Raw genomic sequence first — 20900 nt, 5'->3', positions numbered from 1 at the left:
TGTAATGGAGCCTGATAGACTCCCAAAATTGTGCCTACTAGAACAGATAAAATCCCAACTACCGACCTCCTGGATTACACAACTGACAAATTATCTAAGAAGTTGTGGGCTTCCTGTCTCCTGCGCCTCAAATGACCAAGTAAGAAAGGGTGCTATACAAAGAATTTTGGATATAGAAGCACAAAAAGATATAGCCACCCTCAGTAAGACTGCTAACCTAAAATGGCTGAGTCAATATAAACGTACCTTTCAAACTGCTAACTACCTAAAAATGCAAATACCAAAACATCTCAGGGAGGTATTCACTCGAGCCAGATTTGACCAGCTCGAGACAATGGTTAGATACGGGAGATTTAACAGCATCCCTTATAATGAACGGAGTTGTATCTGTGGGGCACCTGAAATTGAGGATATAGCACACATATTGTTTGATTGCAAATTGTATCAAAAGGTGAGAGACTTCCACCTTGGTCCATATATCAAACGGACAATGTATTGGGATTCTCACATCAGAACAACATATTTTATATGTGGCCAAGACCCCAAAATAACGTATAAAACAGCTCTGTACTTAAGCAAAACAATACGTCTGAGAACCACATATGTAGGGCTGATTGGGGTAAATTGTAGGGGTGATAATGAAATATGATGTATATACTCAGCTTGATCAGTTTATCAGTTTTATCATGTCTTATCATATGTATTTACTGTATTATTATAAGTGTCTTATTTTAACTTTCTACGTGGAGTGTGATCAGGTCTTGTCAGGCCTTGTTGTTCTGTTTCTTATTGTGATATGGCCTAAGGGCTAATCAATAAAATTACTACTACTACCTCCCAACAAAGGTTTCCCCCAGGCAAAAAGCAAGCAAGCTTTGAAGCTGCAAAGCTATTCAGTACTAATTAATTATTAAAGTGATCAGTTGCAACATTCACACTGGCCTCATTCAGACATGAGTTCTTTCTCCCACCCTGGATATTCCACATATATAAAAACCACACTTGCCTAGTATCTGACAAACCTCACAACCTCTGAGGATACGTACCATAGATGTGGGTGAAATGTCAGGAGAGAATGCTTCTGGAACATGGCCATACAGCCCAGGAAACTCACAGTAACCTTCTGAAAATAGATCTTCTACTCTGATTTCCCAAACATTCACTTTTGGATTCTTCTCATTCCTTAAGATATGTGCCCCATTGTCTAACGCATTTATTAGAGGAATTGTGAACAGAATTTAGTGTACATAATTTAGTACACATACTTCTTAACATGTCTTAAGACTTTACCAGTCAATTCTTCTTATTGTGGATATAATTTCAATGGGGGATGACGTGGGACTGTGACTGGGAAGAGAATCTTTCAAGAAGGATTAATGTAAGCTCTAAAAATAAATCTATGGTAGCAGTTCATGCCTTATTCATTTTTTTTTTTACAGTATAGATCGTGAAATGCAGCAGCAGTGTCCTATTGTTACTGATAGTCGTTTTCTTTAGATTGTGAAAACAAGATGAAAACTTACTTTTGGGAATGTTTCATTTTCAAAAGAAATGGGATTTTTAATAGAAAAAGAATGATCTTTTCTGTATAAGGTGGAAAAAAATGTCTTGTCTTCTGAACAACTCCAAATAAATTATTTTTGCTTTATTGTATACTAGTTTGAAATGGCCCCCGGCATCCCCCTTTCCAACACAAACTATACTTTTTCTTTGAAGGAATAGATAAATGTAATCCTGACTGACAGTCCTATAATTTAAAAACTTTATTCCATCTATAAACCATAGTTCTGCCTCTGGTTCATGAAAATGTGACTTCTTTTCCTTGGAGAAAAAGTGGAGATTTATGGCTCCCCAACTGAGTTGGATGTTTATGTGTCATAAAGGGATTTTTAATAGAATTGTTACCATTATTTTGTAGGCTCTAATTGCTTAACTTACAGCTAGTGAAGGAACACAATTATCAAAATGAGAATTCTAACTCTATTTCAAAATGTTTTTGGCAAACAAACATATGCAGTCATAAAATGTGCATATGGCTACCGAAAGCTTGAATGCATATCCTTATTCCAATATTGCTGTATTATTTTTTCCGCATTGAAGAAAACAACCCTACATGAAGTATCTTAACTATTTGCCTCTTAGGCGAATAAGAGAAGTATTTAAATGTCATTCCACTAGGACAAATTGTATTATACTCAGAGATGCCGAGTTGTTATTGTGTTATCCATTTATATTTGTTTCCAAAATATTGGCATGCAAGGCAGTTTTGTTGTGTGTTTTGACATAATTTCTAATTAGAGTAGCTATAAGGCAAACTTATCATAGGGTTTCTTGGCAGGATTTGTGCCTTTGTCTTTCTCTGAGGATGAGAGAGTGTGACTTGCCCAGGGTCGCCCAGTGGGTTTCAATAGCCAAGCGAGGATTCAAATGTTGGAAATAGCAACCTACTACTAGCCTCCTATACTAGTTATTTGTTATGTATAGGATACAGATTACTTACTATATTGTATATGTGTATATTGGTATGCAGTTTTCCCTTAACTCTGGATTGTTTGAGGTTGTGGGAGGGACTACAGACCATGTGATCAGGGACTATTCAGACTGAGACTCCATTTCAGAAGTATTATATTGCATTGTATTGTCAGTGTTTATATTGTGTTCAGTAATGTATCAGACTGCTTGAGTTCTGTATTGTATGCAACAGAGAAGAGACAGCAACAGAATCCCTTAGAGAACTTACTGTTTAAACTTTCAGTTGATAAACAATGTACCTGTATGTTGAATACATGAAGTTTGTAAGTAAACCAACTATGTTTTTTTTAACGAAGACTACTTATTTTTTTTGTCTCTTGAGAGCATATTTAAAACCAAATACATTTTATGGAAGAGTAGATTTTTTTTTGAGTAACCGAAATAACAGTTCTTAAGATCTACTATATTTGTTCATTGGCATACTCTTTGTTGCTAACATTTCAGAGAAGTAACCAGGTATATCAGTCTAACAACTGAGAAACCTAAATTACCTTGCATGAATGCTAATGGACACACACACACTTTACTTGTATACCGCTTTTCTCAACCCAGCAGGGGACTCAAAGCGGTTTCCAACACAATTATGCCAAAATTTAATGCCTCACATACAGAAACCTAACATAACGATAATAACATACCATTATCAATTAAATCATAAAACATGACATCATTTAACATTAAAACATGGAATTAACATATCAATATAAACATGAAAATCACAGAATCCAAGAATCATAGTCCAGGCCATTCAAAATATCATATCTATTGCACTCAAATGATTTTTTTAGCTCTTATCAGGAAGATCATACTTTACAAAAAGGTTATGATTATTCCAAATGGTGTGAATGCCAGTTAATCTCCAAAAGGTCACGCTTCCAAAAGGTTATGTTTCCAAAAGGCCATGGAGATTCTGGTTTTCCAAAATTAAATCCTGGTCTCCAGGGCCCTTGTAAAACACTCAACCCACTTCACCATGCTTCAAGACAGTTTACAAAATATAAAAATCAAAAACCAGAGTTAAAACACAAAAAAATAGTAAAGTGTGTATGTGGTTTTTTTTAAAAAAAAACAATTAATCTATAGAATTGAAGCCATTTACATTTTCGTTAAAGGGAAGGACGTAAAACAATAAAAAGACATATCATGAAAATCTAATTGCAGTCAGCTCCTGAAGATCTGTTAGAATAGGAAAGTTTATACATGTTGATACAAGAAGTCTAAAGAGGGAACTATCTTAGTCCAAGAGGGAATTCCAGAGTCTGCTAGAAAGGCCCTCTCCCTCTATCAGTTCTTAGTTTTACGCAAGGGGAGAATTCACTGCTAGTTGCAGAACCAGTTGCACAAGAGGAGGAAAGTTTTAGGGCTACAAGAACAGTTGTGCTACTATTTGGACAACTAAAAAAACAAACTGGCTCCAGTAGTACATACGTTTTGCGGCTAACTTTATGTTGGATTTAAGGCTAGCACTGAAATTATATGCAAGTCTGTTTTCAAGAGTTGAGCTTTTAATTTAACAATTTCTCCTGCTTATAACCTGAGCTACAGCTATGAGGTCCTAGATTTTCTGGTTAAAAAGAATAACATGTAAAAGTGAATTGATTTAGTAAATAGTTAATTATTATCGGAATACATTGTACCTTAAATGGTAAAGGTGAAGGTTTTCCCTTGACATTAAGTCTAGTCGTATCTGACTCTGAGGGGTGGTGCTCATCTCCATTTCTAAGCCGAAGAGCCTGTGTTGTCCGTATACACTTCCAAGGTCATGTGACCTATAAAGCTCTATACGGTTCTGGCCCAGCTTACTTGTCCGAACGCATCCACCCCTACATCCCACCTCAAAACCTAAGCTCCCGTCAACAGCACAAATGCGCCTGGCGGGGACGAGAGACAGGCCCTTCTCAGCAGTGGCCCCCCGCCTATGGAACACACTCCCAACTGAGGTAAGATCGGCCACCTCCTTCCTAGCTTTTCGAAAGAAATTAAAGGCATGGTTTTGGGACCATGCTTTTGGACAATATATGCAAGCAGCACTTTAAGGGAATGTGACTGGAACGATGATATGGCTGATGAGACTGTTTTACTGTTTTAATGATCACTTATGTATTGTTCATTATGTTTTTTACGTCTAATTGTGGTTTTAATTACTGTAATTTGTTATGTAATGGCTTCGTAATGGAGCCATTGTAAGCCATCCTGAGTCCCCCTTCGGGGGGTTGAGAAGGACAGAATAGAAATGCGAGAAATAAATAAAATAAATGACTGTATGGAGTGCTGTTATCTTCCTGCCAAAGCGGGTACCTATTGATCTACTCACATTTGCATGTTTTTGAATTGCTGGATTGGCAGAAGCTGGGGCTAACCGTGGGAGTTCACCCTACTCCCCAAATTCGAACCACCGACCTTTCAGACAGCAAGTTCAGCAGCTCAGCAGTTTAGCCCTCTACTCCATCGGGGACTCCTAACTTAAATAGTAGATATACAAAATACAATTTTGTAAGCAGATCAACATATTGCCCCTGGTGGTGCAATGGGTTAAATTCTTGTGCCAGCAGGACTGATAACCGACAGGTCAACAGTTCAAATCTGGGGAGAGCAGGTTGAGCTCCCTCTGTCAGTTCCGCCTCCCCATGTGGGAACATGAGAGAAGCCTCCCACAAGGATGGAAAAATATCAATCATCCGGGCATCCCCTGGGCAACATCCTTGCAGACGGCTAGTTCTCTCATACCAGAAGCGACTTGCAGTTTCTCAAGTTGCTCCTAACACAAAGAACAAAAACAAAAACATTTGTGTAATTTATTTTATGTTTGTAGAATAACAAAACAATGCAAAATCTATGAGGATACTAAAGATATATATCAAACTGTGTCTAGAGATGCCAAGAACTGAAACTGGGATTGTCTTCTGCTTGCAAATCAAGCTATCGTCTTTCAGTTTACACGGCATATTGTTGTCAGTCAAAACAAATTCAATCTAGACTGAAATCTGCAAAGAAATGAAAATGCAATGGTAGCTTTTCCTAGTAATGTGTGTGTGTGGGGGGGGGGGGGGGGGAATCTCAGAATTGTGTATAATTGGTATGTTTGAATATGTATGTTTGCGTGCATATGTGTGTGTATGTATATAGAGTTGGAAGAGACTACATGGCTAGCCAGTCTAATCTCAGTGTCTCTCCCCATATATATATATTATTTAAGTGTGTGTATGAATGTCAATTTCCCGTAAACACAATCTCTCATGGCTTGTCTAGGCTGCACTTTGTTGAATAAAGTGTGTGCATGCACAAAAACAAACATATATATTCACTCCATATTTCTCCAACATGTTACCAGGCGGTCTTTCTCCCGAATACCCCACCTTTTTAAATAAACAAAGCTACAATATACAATTTATATCTTTTCTAAAATAATTTCATCTTCTATTAGCAGTATAGATCTTCAACACAGTTTTATGACACTACAGCGACTTTGGAGTTGTAATGTTTTAATTCAAGATGCTAGTACGAATTCTGTAATAAAATGCTGTAATAGACTACTAGGTCTTATGAATTATCCAGTAGTCTCTATATTCAAGATGTTGATGATATTATTAAAGGAACGGAAACATGTTTTATCTAATAAACTGTAGTGCCTCTCCATACTTCCTATATCCATGACATTAACTGTAAATATTTTATGTTTCAGATATAATTAAAGAACAGAACAAGGAACTAAGAGGCACACAGAGAGCTATAGTAAGAGACCGGGCTGCTTTGGAGAGACAGGAAAAACAACTGGTGAGTAGATCAAGGACTCTTCCTTCATATTTTATAAGTAATGTAACTAAAATGATCATGGCAAAGAGAAAACAGGGGTTTGTGATTGTATTCTGTAGTTTTTGGTTTCTGAATAATTTTCCCCTTTCCCGAAGGAGTATCACCAAAATGGTTTTGTTTTTAAAAGATTGGGCACTATGTAAATATGTAAATAATTTGGGGGGGGGGGGGAGTATTTAGAGAAATAGAGGATATAATGAACATTAAAATAGAATCAAGTCCTAGTATAGCTTTATTACCATTATATAAGAATAAACAATTAAAAAGAGTATAAAGATGCGATAACAAACTTATTAACAATAGCAAGACTGCTTATAGCAAGGAATTGGAAAAGAGAAATAAATATACAAATAGCGGAGTGGTACAAGGAAGTATGGAAATTGGCAATAAATGATAAGCTGACATATATATCAAAAGTTAAAAGAGGTATATGGAAACAAAGTGATTTTGATGAAATATGGAGAAAATTTATTGAAAAAATATTTAAAAAGAAAGAAGGAAAGTTACCTCCACAGGAAGAATTGAAATTTTGGACAGATGATATGTAAAAGCTGTGGCTTGGGAGGGAGGGGGGGGAGCACAGGGATGAGTGATAGAAGATATGTATAAGTAGAAAACTAACAGTAGATGACAAAAGTTAAAGTATGATAGATTGTATTGAATAATATGAATCTGCTGCAAAATAAACAATGTATAACAAATGTATTGAACTATGATAAAATAATAAATAAATATTTAAATAAATAAATAAAAGATTGGTCACTTTGGTTCTCTACTTGTGTAGCCATTGCCTGAAAGAAATTATTATGTTAGGGATGAAACACACCATATAAACACAACTTTATTTTTAACCAATAGGAGTTAGAAATAAAGAAAATGGCTAAGACAGGAAACAAAGAAGCATGTAAGGTGCTAGCAAAGCAGCTTGTGCAGCTGAGAAAACAGAAGACTCGAACCTATGCCGTTAGCTCAAAAGTTACATCCATGTCGACGCAAACTAAACTTATGAACTCCCAGATGAAGATGGCAGGAGCAATGTCAACAACAGCAAAGGTAAGCAAAGTATCCTGTTGTTGCCAGTCAGTAATGTTTTACTGCATGAAATGTAGCTTACAGTTAGCTTTATTTATTTATTTATTTACGCTATTACCCCCGCCATTCTCTAACCCAAGGGGGGACTCACGGTGGCTTATATATGGCAGTTATTCAGTGCTTTAAACACATACAACATTAAGCTTAAAATCCATTAAATTAAAATTAATACATATTAAAAATTTAAAAAATTACATTCAATATTAAAAACACGCCATCCAAAAATCGTAGTCTGAGGCCGTTCCGTATTCACGGCACATATTCCAATTATACTATATTGTTGCCCTGCTTCTCCAAAGTCCTTGTCCGAGAGCCAGGTTTTTACTCCCCTTCTGAAGGCTAGGAGGGAGGGGGCTGATCTAATGTTGCTTGGGAGGAAGTTCCACAGCCGAGGGCCCTGTGTCTCATCCTCACCAGTTGCACTTGCAAAGGAGGTGGGATCAACAGTAGGGCCTACCAGAAGATCTCCAAGGTGGTTATTAGGGGGAGATATGTTCAGACAGGTAAACTGGGCTGGAACCATTTAGGGCTTTATAGACTAAAGCCAGCACCTTGAATTGTGTTTGGTAGCAGACTGGCAGCAAATGGAGCTGACGTAACAGCGGGGGTTGTATGCCCCCTGTACACCACTCCAGTGAGCAACCTGGCTGCCACCCAGTTATAACTTCAACTGCTTATAGATTGTCTTATTCAAAGAAGCTAAACTGATATGTGGCTGACCACTAACTAAAGTCTCAAAATATGTGACAATATTATATTATATATAATCTTATATACAACTTTATATACAACCTGGCATATAAATCTATGGGGGGGGGGGGATTTGCCTATTATTCCCCTTCTAGTTTCTCTCTGTCACTTTGTTTTGCAATTGAAGTGAAAAAAGTATAATATAACCCTATTTTTGACTGTGTGACCATGGAAACACTTGCTTTTGACTATTTAATGAGCTGTGAAAGTGTGAAAGGTGCATGTATGGAGGTAACAGACATGTGGCTTTTTACAGGTCAGTATTTTAGAAGGATTATGATAAAGTAAACTTACCATAATCCTTCTAAAATACTAACCTGTGCATTAGGGATGCGGAGTTAGAATGGAAGAATGTGGTGAATTCTGATTGGCTGGAATATGATGTTTGGAACTAGAGAATGAAAAATGACAGTTAGGGTTTAGATTTTATAGTGGGAGGTAGCTTTTGTGGGTAGGAGTAAATTATAGATAGAGAAGGTAGGGATTTAGACTTCAGTGCCTTAGAATAAAGATCACCAGAAGAAGGTAAGCGACAATCCACCAGCAGTCACACTCCCGCTCTTGATATCTTCCTCTTCAAGATGTCAGCGGTCTCCATAGGCTACTATAGATATGTATCAGATTTTCACAGGAAATATTGAAATTCTGTAGGCTGTTTTTTTTTTATTCTGTAGAGTCTTAAATCTGCAGGTGCTTGGTTCTGTAAACTATTGTACATACAAACTTGGTATAGTATTAAGCCTTTTGAATTGTCAGCCCTGGGTAACAATTAGCTTGGTGGGCTCAAAAGGCAGGCAATAATCGATGCGGGTGTCTCTAGTATCAAAAGAAAAAAACAGATTTATTCCAAAACTTTAAGAAATGGTGTATTTTACAACAGTGGTTTTATACTTTTAAACCGCCTTGAGTCGCTGATAGTCTGAGAAAGACGATATACAAATATAGTAAATAAATAAATAAATAAATAAATAAATAAATACTTTGGCTTATCTCTACCAGCTAACATTGTCTCTTGTCCTTTCTGGCCAATGAGAAATGAACGCCTCTTTCTCTTTGACTTATGTGGTCAACAGGCATGGGTTTGGCTCAGTTAGCAAGCACCTCCTATCCACCCATTGACCAAGAAAAGACCACTCTTTGGAGTTGGGAGCCTGTGCAATCTTTTTTTAACCATGGAAACCTTGCCAAATAGAGACCAAAAGTTTCAGTTGTCAATTTAAGGTTCTCAAATTGAGTGAAACATTTTCTGAAGAAGTATTTCACGCATTACAAAAGAGAATATACAAGTTTTTATTATATTGATCAATTTTAATATATATATATATATATATATATATATATATATATATAAAATTAAGATTGTCCCAGGATTGTTTCTAACAGCTGGTAAGGTGGCTGGGATTTTTGGAAGTTGAAGTCCAAAACACCTGGAGGCCCAAAGGTTGGGACCACTGTCCTTATCTGTTCTCACATTAGTATCCCATAGATTACATTGGTTAGAATACATAGAGATATCTCATTTTATCCTCATAATGTCCCTTTGATTTTGGTGACAGACGTCTTTTGAAATTTCTCTGAAACTGTATGGCAGAGCAAATATATGGAGACATTTTCTTGCCCTCCAGTTAGAGCAGTGGTTCTCAACCTGTGGGTCCCCAGATGTTTTGGCCTTCAACTCCCAGAAATCCTAACAGCTAGTAAATTGGCTGGCATTTCTGGGAGTTGTAGGCCAAAACACCTGGGGACCCACAGGTCAAGAACCAATGAATTAGAGGCACTGAAAGCATGAGCTGGTGGAGTGTCTCCTATTCTCACCGAATTAGAATTCTTACCTTGGACTGTAGTTTGGGAGAATTTGGAAGTATATGGAAGCGCTGGTATTTGATTTGGGGAACTTATCTTTCTTACCTTTCTTCTGGTTCACTGCAATGTCCTTATTCATCATTACAAAGCCACGAGGTTTTGGTACCTAACAAATAAGTGTTTTTGTCCCTTGAAAAGTTCGAGGATCTAACCTGAAAACTATTCTTATAAACTAAGTTGTCACTATATCTCAATAATGTTATACAGATGCTTTTTGTAAAAAAAAATCAACAAAATATATCAGAATATGCCTGTTAACCTCACACAATACACATTCAAACAAGAACTTTTATGCCAGCAAATGTTTTTCATTTCACTGTGTAAATCAGCCTTCTTCTACATTTATGGATCAAAGTTTGCTTTCTGTAAATTTGATATTGCAGGAATGTGACAAAAGTTATTTCTTTGTGTGTGACACCCTCAATAATAGATATTTCAGTGTGGTTTATCAAACATGAAAAAAGATAAGTAAAATAATACAAGAGCAAGCACAGTGGTAAGCTACATGGTCAATTTTCCAGTTATTCAGAAGTATATGAAAGATAACTCAAAATCCTGTAAAATCCCTCCACTCTCTAATGTACATTGTGGAAAATATCTATAAAAAGTCATCCCCACCCCTCAAAAATCCTGTAAAATGTATGTCGCAGCTAAAAGATAAGAGAAAGCAAGCTACCTCTACATCAGAGAAAGTGATGCTTTCTCTGAAACTTAAGTCTGGTTTACCTGACACAAGCTAATGTCCGACTATAATTTATGAAGTTGACTTGTTTCAATAAACCCTGATTAAGATTAACTAAAATGTAGAGTTAAATTTAGTAAAATTTAGAGTGTGAAGCTGAACAGTGGTTAATTAAAAAACAGAGCTTCTGAGCGCTTCTCATTAACGAGGGAGGAAGTAAGAAGAGGGGCCCAAGGTCTCTTTGAGTAATTAGTAATTTGTTCAGACCATATCAATACCAGAAATAAGTAGAGTCTCTCTTATCCAGCCTTCGCTCATCCAACGTTCTGTATTATCCAACGCAGTCTGCCTCCTGCCCATATCCAAAGCTGTTTCAAAACATTGCTATGTTTTGGTGCTAAATTCGTAAATACAGTAATTACTACATCATATTGCCCTGTATTGAACTGCTTTTTCTGTCAGTTTGTTGTAAAACATGATACTTTGGTGCTCAATTTGTAAAATCATAATGTAATTTGACATTTAATAGGTATTTCCTTAATCTCTCCTTATTATCCAACATTTTCGCTTACCCAATGTTCTGCCGGCCCATTTATGTTGGATAAGTGAGACTCTACTGTATTAGCAATAGCTATTGTGTAATTGCACAAGGTTTGATTGCTATTCAAAGTTGCATTCCAGTGTGCGAGTTTTTATAGTTTCAAGTGATCATGTACTGTAAGATTGTGTATCTCAAATTACATAGGAAACATGTGGCCTTAAAAAGTTTTTTTTTTTTTACTTTTGAAAATTTATAAATGAGGGTTTTTTTTCCCATTGTGGTATTTACATTTCTATATTCTTAAATATAAATTGTATATTGCTAGACCATGCAAGCTGTGAATAAAAAGATGGATCCACAAAAGACATTGCAAACTATGCAGAACTTCCAGAAAGAAAACATGAAAATGGAAATGACAGAAGAAATGAGTGAGTTAATTAATGTTCTTGGTTTTTTTTAACGTCCCCCAATTCTTTATCGGGTTTGCTAAGCCTGCAATGTCAAAATCAGGTTAATGGATTTCTGTTTGAATTACTTTTGTTTAGATTCTTAATTATCTGTTCACAGTGTGTGTGAATGTCTTCAAGTCACCTGTCAATCTGTAGCAACCCCATGCATTTTGCAGAAAAGTGGTTTTGCCAATTTCTTGCTCTGAAATAGAGCTTGCAGCATCCAGTATTCATTGCCTGTCTCACATCTAAGTACTAACCAGAGCTGATCCTGTTTAGCTACCAGAATCAGACAAGATCTGTTGTCTTTATGGCAGTGGTTCTTGACCTGTGGGTCTCCAGATGTTTTGGCCTACAATTCCCAGCTAGTTTACCAGCAGTTAAGTTAGGATTTCTGGGAGTTGAAGGCCAAAATAACTGGGGACCCACAGGTCAAGAACCACTGCTTTAGGGTATTTAACCTGTGCACAAGTTAGTTTAACTTATTCTAATTCTAAAATTTATAGAAGGAAGATTTTAAGATCAAGCCAAGGGGTGCTAGTTAGACTGGATGGCCCATGAGATCTCTTCCAACTCTATGATCTTATGATTCTATGAAATGGACAGTCAAGTAAGAAGATTTCCTAACTGTTATGATTCCTGGTTGTGTGAGATAACTTTCAAGCGTTCCATTAGAAAATGAACTCTGCATGCGCTAAAGTTCTATAAATTAAATAAACAACAAAACTATCATATGTTGGGAAATAAAAGTGATATTGAGACATATTAATACTGTTCCTGTGTTAATAAACTTCTGATTTTTATTTTATTTTTTCAAGTCAATGACACCTTGGATGATATCTTCAATGATTCTGATGAAGAACAGGAAAGTCAAGATATTGTGAATCAAGTTCTTGATGAAATTGGAATTGAAATATCTGGAAAGGTATAAAGACATTATTTCTCCCTGCCCTTGAGATGGAATCTCCCCTTGCCCTTGAAACATCATTTTTAGCAGCTCTCCTTTTGTCTGTATGTTTTGTCATCACAAGTGGTATATTTCTTGCTAGTCTCATTTTCTCTCATTTTTCTTTTAAATAGATGGCCAAGGCTCCTTCAGCTGCCAGAGGCATACCATCTGCATCGACGTCCCAAAGTACCACGATTTCAGATGAAGAGATTGAGCGGCAGCTCAAAGCCCTGGGAGTAGATTAACCTCATAGTGACACGCAGCCTACCTTCTACAATCACTCCGGTGTCGGGGGCACACATGAACATCCGACACAGGCTTCAATAAAAAACCAAATTCCCTTGCAAACCTTGCATAAGCCATTACTGGTGACAGTAAACTCTAGGAATGGTTGGGAAAGCTGTAGTTATAATAGGTTGAAAAGAATAATATGAAGTGCATCAGAGATGCAGAGTTGTGTACACTTTACCAAATTTGGATCTGCTCGAAACAGGAGCATCTGTTACATGTGGTCTAAATTTGAATAGGTTACATTCATCATCTTTTAAACCCAAAATAATCTGCATTCAAGAAATCCCTGTTTTCTTTTAGGTTTCTGATTTTGCAGTAAGTGTTTCAATGACATCTCAGTTCAATGCAGTTTCTCAAGTCGCTCCTGACATGAAAAAAATGACTTTAAATGAAACCTCTTTTTCTTTTTTTTAGTTGGAAGGTGACAATTTTTATCTTCAAGTGAAAGATATAAATGACTAGGTATTTCATTAAGCGCCTTCTTGGAAAACCTACTCTTTCCTCAGCCTTAAATTTAATTAAATGTACACTTCTAACATAGTCCAAGATCTTATTACAAAACTTCTGTCCAATTAATGGACTCTTCTCTTGGTGCAAGGTGGTAGACTCACAGTAGTATGTGCTCGCAAAATTGGTTGCAAGGAGGCTACTAAATAACTTGTCGTACTGTAACATAGCTAACTTGAAGAGAAGTCTGTGCCTTTGTGTACATAGTGCTTGGTTTCTTTTAACCTTTGAATTGTGAAAGATGTAACGTTAAGCCATTATCTCAATCTACATAGCACTGAAGTTATGTGAACTCCACAGCAGTTGCTGCTACAAACTATGTACATTACTTCCAAAGCTGGAGATAGCATCTTCTTTTTTTTTCTTGGAATAGCATTTGTATATACTGCTATGCAGCATTTTTCATTGAATAAGTATTAACTTTGAAAATATGTTTCATTGTCCAAGGTAGTATTTATGTTCTATGTTAAATCCCATTCTTACACACTCACTGGGATGGTGAATGTTTTCCTATTTAAGGTTAATGGGTTTACTTGGGTTTGAATTGCTTCTAATTTAGTAAAATAGTGGGTATCAATGTAATATAGGAATATATTCATGTTGTCTGTGTAGCAACATTACTGCAAGATGGGGAAATGCATTATGGAGCTGACACTAATCATGTAAATGCAAATGACCAAGGAAATAACTGCTGATTGTCACCAAACAGGACAAAGCAATTACTGTGACTGTATCATCTGGCCGTGTTCTCCATTTGAACAGAACATCAGCAATGATATTTGCGAGCCTAGGGACTCCTTGATAAAATAGATTTATGTTTTTTTCTTGATCAAAAAAGGGTCAAAGGAGTCCCCAGTACATATATAATTGGGTTTTATAATTACATAAAAAAAAGACTTTATGTGGCACTACGGTACTTTGAGTAAGTTTTCCTTTTTACAGATTTTGTAAAATCAAATAAAAGCATTTTGCTCCTCCAGTGCTATATTCATTTGATAAAGCTAGGTATATTACTGGAAGGAAAACAGTTCAAAGGTATCAAGTGATCAAAGAATCTGCCGTCTTATACCACTTACCTCAGAAGAAACACCATTACACTCAGTGGAATTGTGTTTAAAAGAAACATATCCAAACTGTCTTTTTAAAAAGACAGGTATGTATATAATAAATATAAGTAACCATTGCTTACCGCTGGTCATATTCTTAAAATGAATCAAGAATTCAAAAATAAATGAAGCGAAGAATACATGGATTCTTGCAGAAAGTTCTGTGAATATCAACTATGGGTATATAACCCTATTGATCTGTAAATATGTACCGGTATTTCATCTTAAGTTGGAAATATTTGCAAATACTGTTGAAGATAGGTTGCTGTGAGTTTTCTGGGATGTATAGCCATGTTCCAGAAGCATTCTCTCCTGATGCTTCACCCACATCTATGGCAGGCATCCTCAGAGATTGTGAAAACTAGGCAAGTGGGGTTTATATATCGTGGGGTTTATATATCTGTTGCAATGGGCCAGCTTGATTAGCATTGAATGCCCTGGCAGCTTCAAAGCCTGGCTGTTTCCTGCCTGGGAGAATCTTTGTTGGGAGGTGTTAGCTGTACATTAAAGTTAAGAACACTCAGAAAATGGGAATTCCAAACAGGAAACAATGAGGGCTAGTTAACACCTCCCAACAAAGGATTCCACCAGGCAGGAAGCAGTCAAGCTTTATTTTATTTTTATTTATTATTAGAACTTATATGCCGCCACTCCCCTGGGGCTCGCAGCGGCTTACAAGAATGGCTAAAATCTAACAAAATTTAAAAGCAATTTAAAACAATTTAAAAACAGCAATATCAAACATTAAAAGCCTGTCGAAACAGGTATGTCTTACATGCCGTGCGGAAAGCTGGTAAGTCCCTCAAGGTCCGTACTTCAGGTGGCAGAGTATTCCAAAGTGATGGTGCCACTGCTGTGAAGGCTCTGCGTCTGGTTGCTGTTAGACGCAAAGTCTTGACACTGGGAATTTCCAATAGATCTTGGTCCTCAGAATGGAGGGATCTCTGGGGTTGGTAGGGGGTGAGACGGTCCCTCAGGTACATCGGTCCCAGACCATGCAAGGCCTTAAAGGTGAGTACCATCACTTTGAAAGTGATCCGGTGCTCAATTGGTAACCAATGCAGCTGTAGTAAGATTGGTGTTATGTGGCATCTCATCGGAATTCCCGCAAGAAGCCGAGCAGCTGCATTTTGTACCAACTTGAGCTTCCAGATCACCGACAGAGAAAGTCCAATGTAGAGGGCGTTACAGTAGTCCAGTCTTGAGATGACCGTGGCCTGGATCACCGTAGCTAGGTCGTCCCTGGACAGGTAGGGGGCCAGCCGTCTAGCCTGCCGCAGATGAAAGAAGGCGGTTCTGCTAACGTCGGAGACCTGGGCCTCCATCGTCAGCAGAGGGTCCAAAAGGACTCCCAGACTCTACCAATGATGACGGGCGTAACGCCTCGCCATCCACTGCCCGGTCGACCCAGCCATAGGATCTCCGTCTTTGCTGGATTCACCCTCAACCTGCTGGCACGCAACCATCCAGTAACAGCCTCGAGGCACTGATGGAAACAATCAGGTACAGAGTCTGGTTGGCCTTCCATCTTCAGCACCAGCTGAGTGTCATCGGCGTACTGATAACACTTAAGCCCAAAACTTCGAACCAGCTGAGCAAGTGGTCGCATATAGATGTTAAATAACAGAGGGGAGAGAATGGCCCCTTGAGGAACCTCACAAGATAGAGGGGACCTCTCAGAGACCAGGCCTCCCCTCTCCTCTCGCTGTCCACGGTTGTGAAGAAAGGAGGACAGCCAGTTTAAAGCTGTCCCCCTGACTCCAGCAACAGCAAAGCGGTGGGTCAAAAGATTGTGGTCAACTGTGTCAAATGCTGCTGTGAGACCAGCGCTGACCCGCCCTGGTCAAGCTGGCATCGAAGGTGATCCGTGATGGAGACCAGCACAGTCTCTGTCCCGTGCCCCGCACAGAAGCCGGACTGGAAGGGATCTAGTCTGGCTGTGTTGTCTAGGAATTGCTGCAACTGCTCCGCTGCTGCTCTCAATCACCTTGCCCAGGAACGAGAGGTTCGAAACTCGGCGGTAACTGGAGGGAACCGAACAATCTAAGTCTGGTTTCTTCAGCAGGGGAGAGACCACCGCCTCTTTTAAACCCTCTGGAAAAACTCCTTGCTCAAGGGAGCTGTTTATAATCTTCAACAGAGGGTCGCGTAATCCCTCCAAGCAGGATTTCACCAACCAAGAGGGACACGGATCGAGGGAGCATGTGGTTGGTCTAGCTGCAGCTATGAGTCTATCGACAGCCCCTGCGTCCAGTGGGATGAACCGGTCGAGGATGGGCCCAGCAAGTGGCCACGAAGTCTCAAGTTCTCTCACTGTATCAATTGCCAGGCTATTCATTGCTAATCAAGCTGGCCAATTGCAACATTCACACTTGCCAGACAAGAGTTCTTTGTCCCACCTTTGACATTCAACAGATCTATAAACCTCACTTGCCTAGTTTCCAACAGATCTCACCTCTGAGGATGTTTACCATAGATGTGGGTGAAACGTCAGGAGAGAATGCTTCTGGAACATGGCCATACAGCCCAGAAAACTCACAACAACCCAGTGATTCAGACCATGAAAGCCTTCAACAAGACTGTTGAATAGATTTGCAGATACAGCTTCGGTTCTGTTCTACTCTGAGAAAATACTTTGTAATTGAAGGATGCTGAAGGCTAGCTCCCCTATGGGGGATACCACCATTTTACAATGGGGGACAATTATGTTGGTTCTTCACATTTGATAGTTCAAGAAAAACTACAAGAAACTACAGATTCAAAGCAACCAACACAATCACACTGAAGAGGAGGGAAACTTGTTTTCTTCTGCTCTGGAGACTAGGACATGGAGCAATGGATTCAAATTGTAGAGAACAAGATTCCACCTAAGCCTTAGGAAGAACTTTCTGATGGTAAGAGATGTTCAGTATTGGAATATGCTGCCTTGGAGTATGGTGGAGTCTTATCTGGAGGTTTTTAAGCAGATGCTGGGTGACCATCTGTTGGGGTGAATTATAGAGTTGGAAGACACCTTGTGGACCATCCAGTCCAACCCCCTTCCAAGAAGCAGGAAAATCGCATTGATTGTGCTTTGATTGTGTTCCTGCATGCCAGGGGTTTGGATTGGATGGCCCTTATGATCTCTTTCAACTCAAATCTTTCAATTCTTTCACATTTTGCTCAGTCCTAAAATATACTAGAAGCTTGGGAACTGGAAAAATACTTCGCAAGCATCCCATGGATCTTTCAGTACTTTCATTGAAATGTTTCACTTTACAAACATCCAAGTCTATTTTGAGAAAGTGACTTGGGAGAATGAATTCGATTGCAAGGAAGGACAGAAATACAAAGTTTTAAAGTTCTGCTAATGTTCACAGCCGTAGTCCATTATAAGAAAAAATATCAACACATTGACATAATCATTTTATTAATGAATAAACATTTAAAAATGGTTAGCATACTCATAGGACTCAATTTGGCAATATTAACAAAGCAAAGGGATTTTGACCATATACAAGTAAATTAAAAAACCTCATTATCCTTTCAGTGTATTTATGTTTCACTAAGCGGTTTGTACTTGTTTTTGTTTACCTTGAAGTATAGCAACCCTAAGACAAGCCCATCTTGGATATTTCATGGCAGGATTTGTTCAGAAAAGGTTTCCACTGGGTCTGAGAGTGTGTGGCCCTAAGCTCGCTCATTGGGTTTCCATGGTCGAGTCATAATTCAAGCCCTGATCTCCAAAAGTCCCAATACAGAATTAAAATCACTATACCATCCTGGTATGGGGTTTATGAGCCTAAAATGATATATGAGCATGTCTTAAAAGGATGAGTTAACAGAAGGTGTCTGCATTTCTAATTTCAAATTCTGTATTCCAGTGTCATGTTTAAGGATTAATCTCATCCACAATCCCACTCTATTTGTAAAAACTTCATTGAAGACTTGTGTTAAAGATTCCTGTGCTGCTAGCAGCTGTTTAACAAACATATATAGTATAGTAAAGATAAAGGATTCCCCTCGACATTAAGTCTACTTGAGTCTGACTTGGGGGTGGTGCTCTTCTCCATTTCTAAGCTGAAGAGGTCTGTAGACACCTCCTAGGTCATGTGGCCAGCATGACTGCATGCAGCACCATTACCTTCCTGCCAAGGCAGTACCTATTGATCTCACATTTGCATGTTTTCCAAATGCTGGGTTGGCAAAAGCTGGGGCTAACAGCAAGACTTCATCCTGATCTGCGTATTTGAACTGCTGATGTGTTCGGCAAGTTCTACAGCTTCGTGGTTGCACCACTGCCACCCCTCTGTGTGTGTGTAAGCTAAAATCCTCTTTTTCCATAATTTTTCTTCCTTACCTATGGAATTTTATTTGCTAAATATTAGATATGGTGGCTGTGAAAACACAGGTGCTCTGCAGGAAAAAAAAGCAATTAATAATGTGATTTTTGAGACTATTTATGGAACTGTAAAATGAAAACTGAAACATCAAGTTAGTCATATAAATTTGAAAACAGAAACATAATCACACTAGGACAAAGGAAGTGGTAAATATGCATGTGTGTGACAAGCCTTGAAAAAATGTATACTCTGGCTAATAAAAATCTAAGAAGGGTACATAATATGGTAGACATTACAAACTGATGGATACCACAAGAAAATGAGCATCATATAACTTAACATAAATACAATAATATATACCTACTTTTTCTAACAATCCCCAGCTCTTTTTTATCCACTGAACAGTATTTTGAAAATATGACTTCAACATTTTAAAGGCATATTCTGTTGTCAATGTATAGCAAAGTGCTTTTTTCAACCAAGCTGCAAACTTTTCTGCCAATGTGACCCCACTGAAGATGTGGGGTGCCTATTAAATGGTCCCCTTCTTGGATGGGAATTCAGCTTGCATGATCCTTTGTATCCATTTAGAATAAGTTCTTGAAATGGGTACAAACCAGTGGACAGGTAATTGCTGTCTTGTTTCCCAGGTATGACTTAAAGTAGGATAAGCAACACGTCTTATTGGGCCAATTTCTCTTTGGTAATTGCAAGCTCTTAATCCTCACTGAGCTTCTCTAAGCAGAAAGCGAAATGCAAAGGTAGAGTGAAATAGCTTAAATATGAATTTAAGAAGTATAGATAATGTCTTCACTCTAAGCCTTGCCTACATTAAAATTATTGGCAATATTTTAACCAGCAGGGGTCTTCACTGTCTTCTAAAGCTCTCTTCATTAGGCCAACAGCTGCTTTAAGCGGCTTTTGAGTTAAGGACCTGTCATCTACAAGAGGTACTCATCAACTGGCAGATAAGCCCAGCCACAGCAGGAGCTGCCAGTTGTTTCGGTCTTTACCCCCGCCTCCTGGAAATCTCTTAATTCTTGTAGTCTTTCCTCCCTTCTATGAAATCCCATGCTTGTTAAGGAAAAGACTGCATGCTGTACTTTAACGTAGCTACTTCATCTAATGTCCATGGCACTAATGGAGTATTGGGATTACAGAACAACAGCACAGAGGCACAAGCACAATTTCCTTGTCTTGGGTTTTTAAATCTCCTATTTCTCTTGCTATCGGTCCAGATTGATTAAACTCGGGATTGAAACATGGTGTAAATTAAATGGAGTGCTTCTAGACTGTGGGTCTTGACATATGGTTCAGAGATATGATTACAGACTCTACGGATCTTCTGAAATGCATCTCTTGCCTCTACCAGCTTAGTACAGAGAGAATGAATTTGCCAATATGGAAAGGAGGGGTAAGTTATGCCATATAACCCAGTTGAAAGCAGATAATGTGGGTTTTTATACAGCTGTGTGGAAGGGGCCATTGTTCAGTCTTCGCTCTGTTCTAACCATACTATAGCGCTAGAATTTTATGCATATGAAAAAGCTCCCCTTTTTATTTTTGAAAAAAGTTCCTTGTTAGTTAGTATAATCCCTCCTCAACAGCACTGCTATAAAACAAGAAATAAAGACAAAGATTGGTTAATGCAGTAAAACATAAAAAGGTGACATTTTAAAAAGATTAGGGGTTCCCTTGCCTCCTGCAATTTGCAGCAAGAGCGAAGCAATAGCTGCCCACGCTACAGCTGATGGGCCAGTCAACTTCAAATCAAGAAATACATTTCCAGAGTCTGTAAAAAAGGATAGCTTTGTCCAACCTCCATATATCTGGTAATCCCTAAGTGCTCTAAAGTAATTGTGCTAAGAGCTGCCATATGAAGGTCCTATGTCTCCTAAGGAAACGTGCCGTATTTAAAACAAAAGATGGAATCTGGAGAACTTCTAAAAGTGGTAATTACTACATGCTCTGAGTTCCAAACTCTTTCAAAATCAGGCTTTTAA

General features: G+C 38.2%; 1 protein-coding gene across 1 annotated transcript in view; it reads left to right on the top strand.

Moving 5' to 3' along the window:
• The window catches only part of CHMP2B (charged multivesicular body protein 2B), a 29758-nt gene extending 15310 nt beyond the window's left edge, over positions 1-14448 (top strand). The window contains exons 2-6 of the mRNA XM_060770546.2: positions 6215-6306; positions 7204-7398; positions 11599-11701; positions 12541-12647; positions 12803-14448. Of these exons, the coding sequence (XP_060626529.1) occupies positions 6215-6306; positions 7204-7398; positions 11599-11701; positions 12541-12647; positions 12803-12916 (611 nt within the window). The 3' untranslated portion in view covers positions 12917-14448. The remainder of the gene's footprint in view (positions 1-6214; positions 6307-7203; positions 7399-11598; positions 11702-12540; positions 12648-12802) is intronic.
• Positions 14449-20900: the final 6452 nt, after the last annotated feature.

Source organism: Anolis sagrei, chromosome 3 (assembly GCF_037176765.1).
Source record: "Anolis sagrei isolate rAnoSag1 chromosome 3, rAnoSag1.mat, whole genome shotgun sequence".
NCBI classification, from domain to species: domain Eukaryota; kingdom Metazoa; phylum Chordata; class Lepidosauria; order Squamata; family Dactyloidae; genus Anolis; species Anolis sagrei.
Note: the sequence above shows the minus strand (reverse complement) of the source record. Positions and strands in the feature narration are given on the sequence as shown.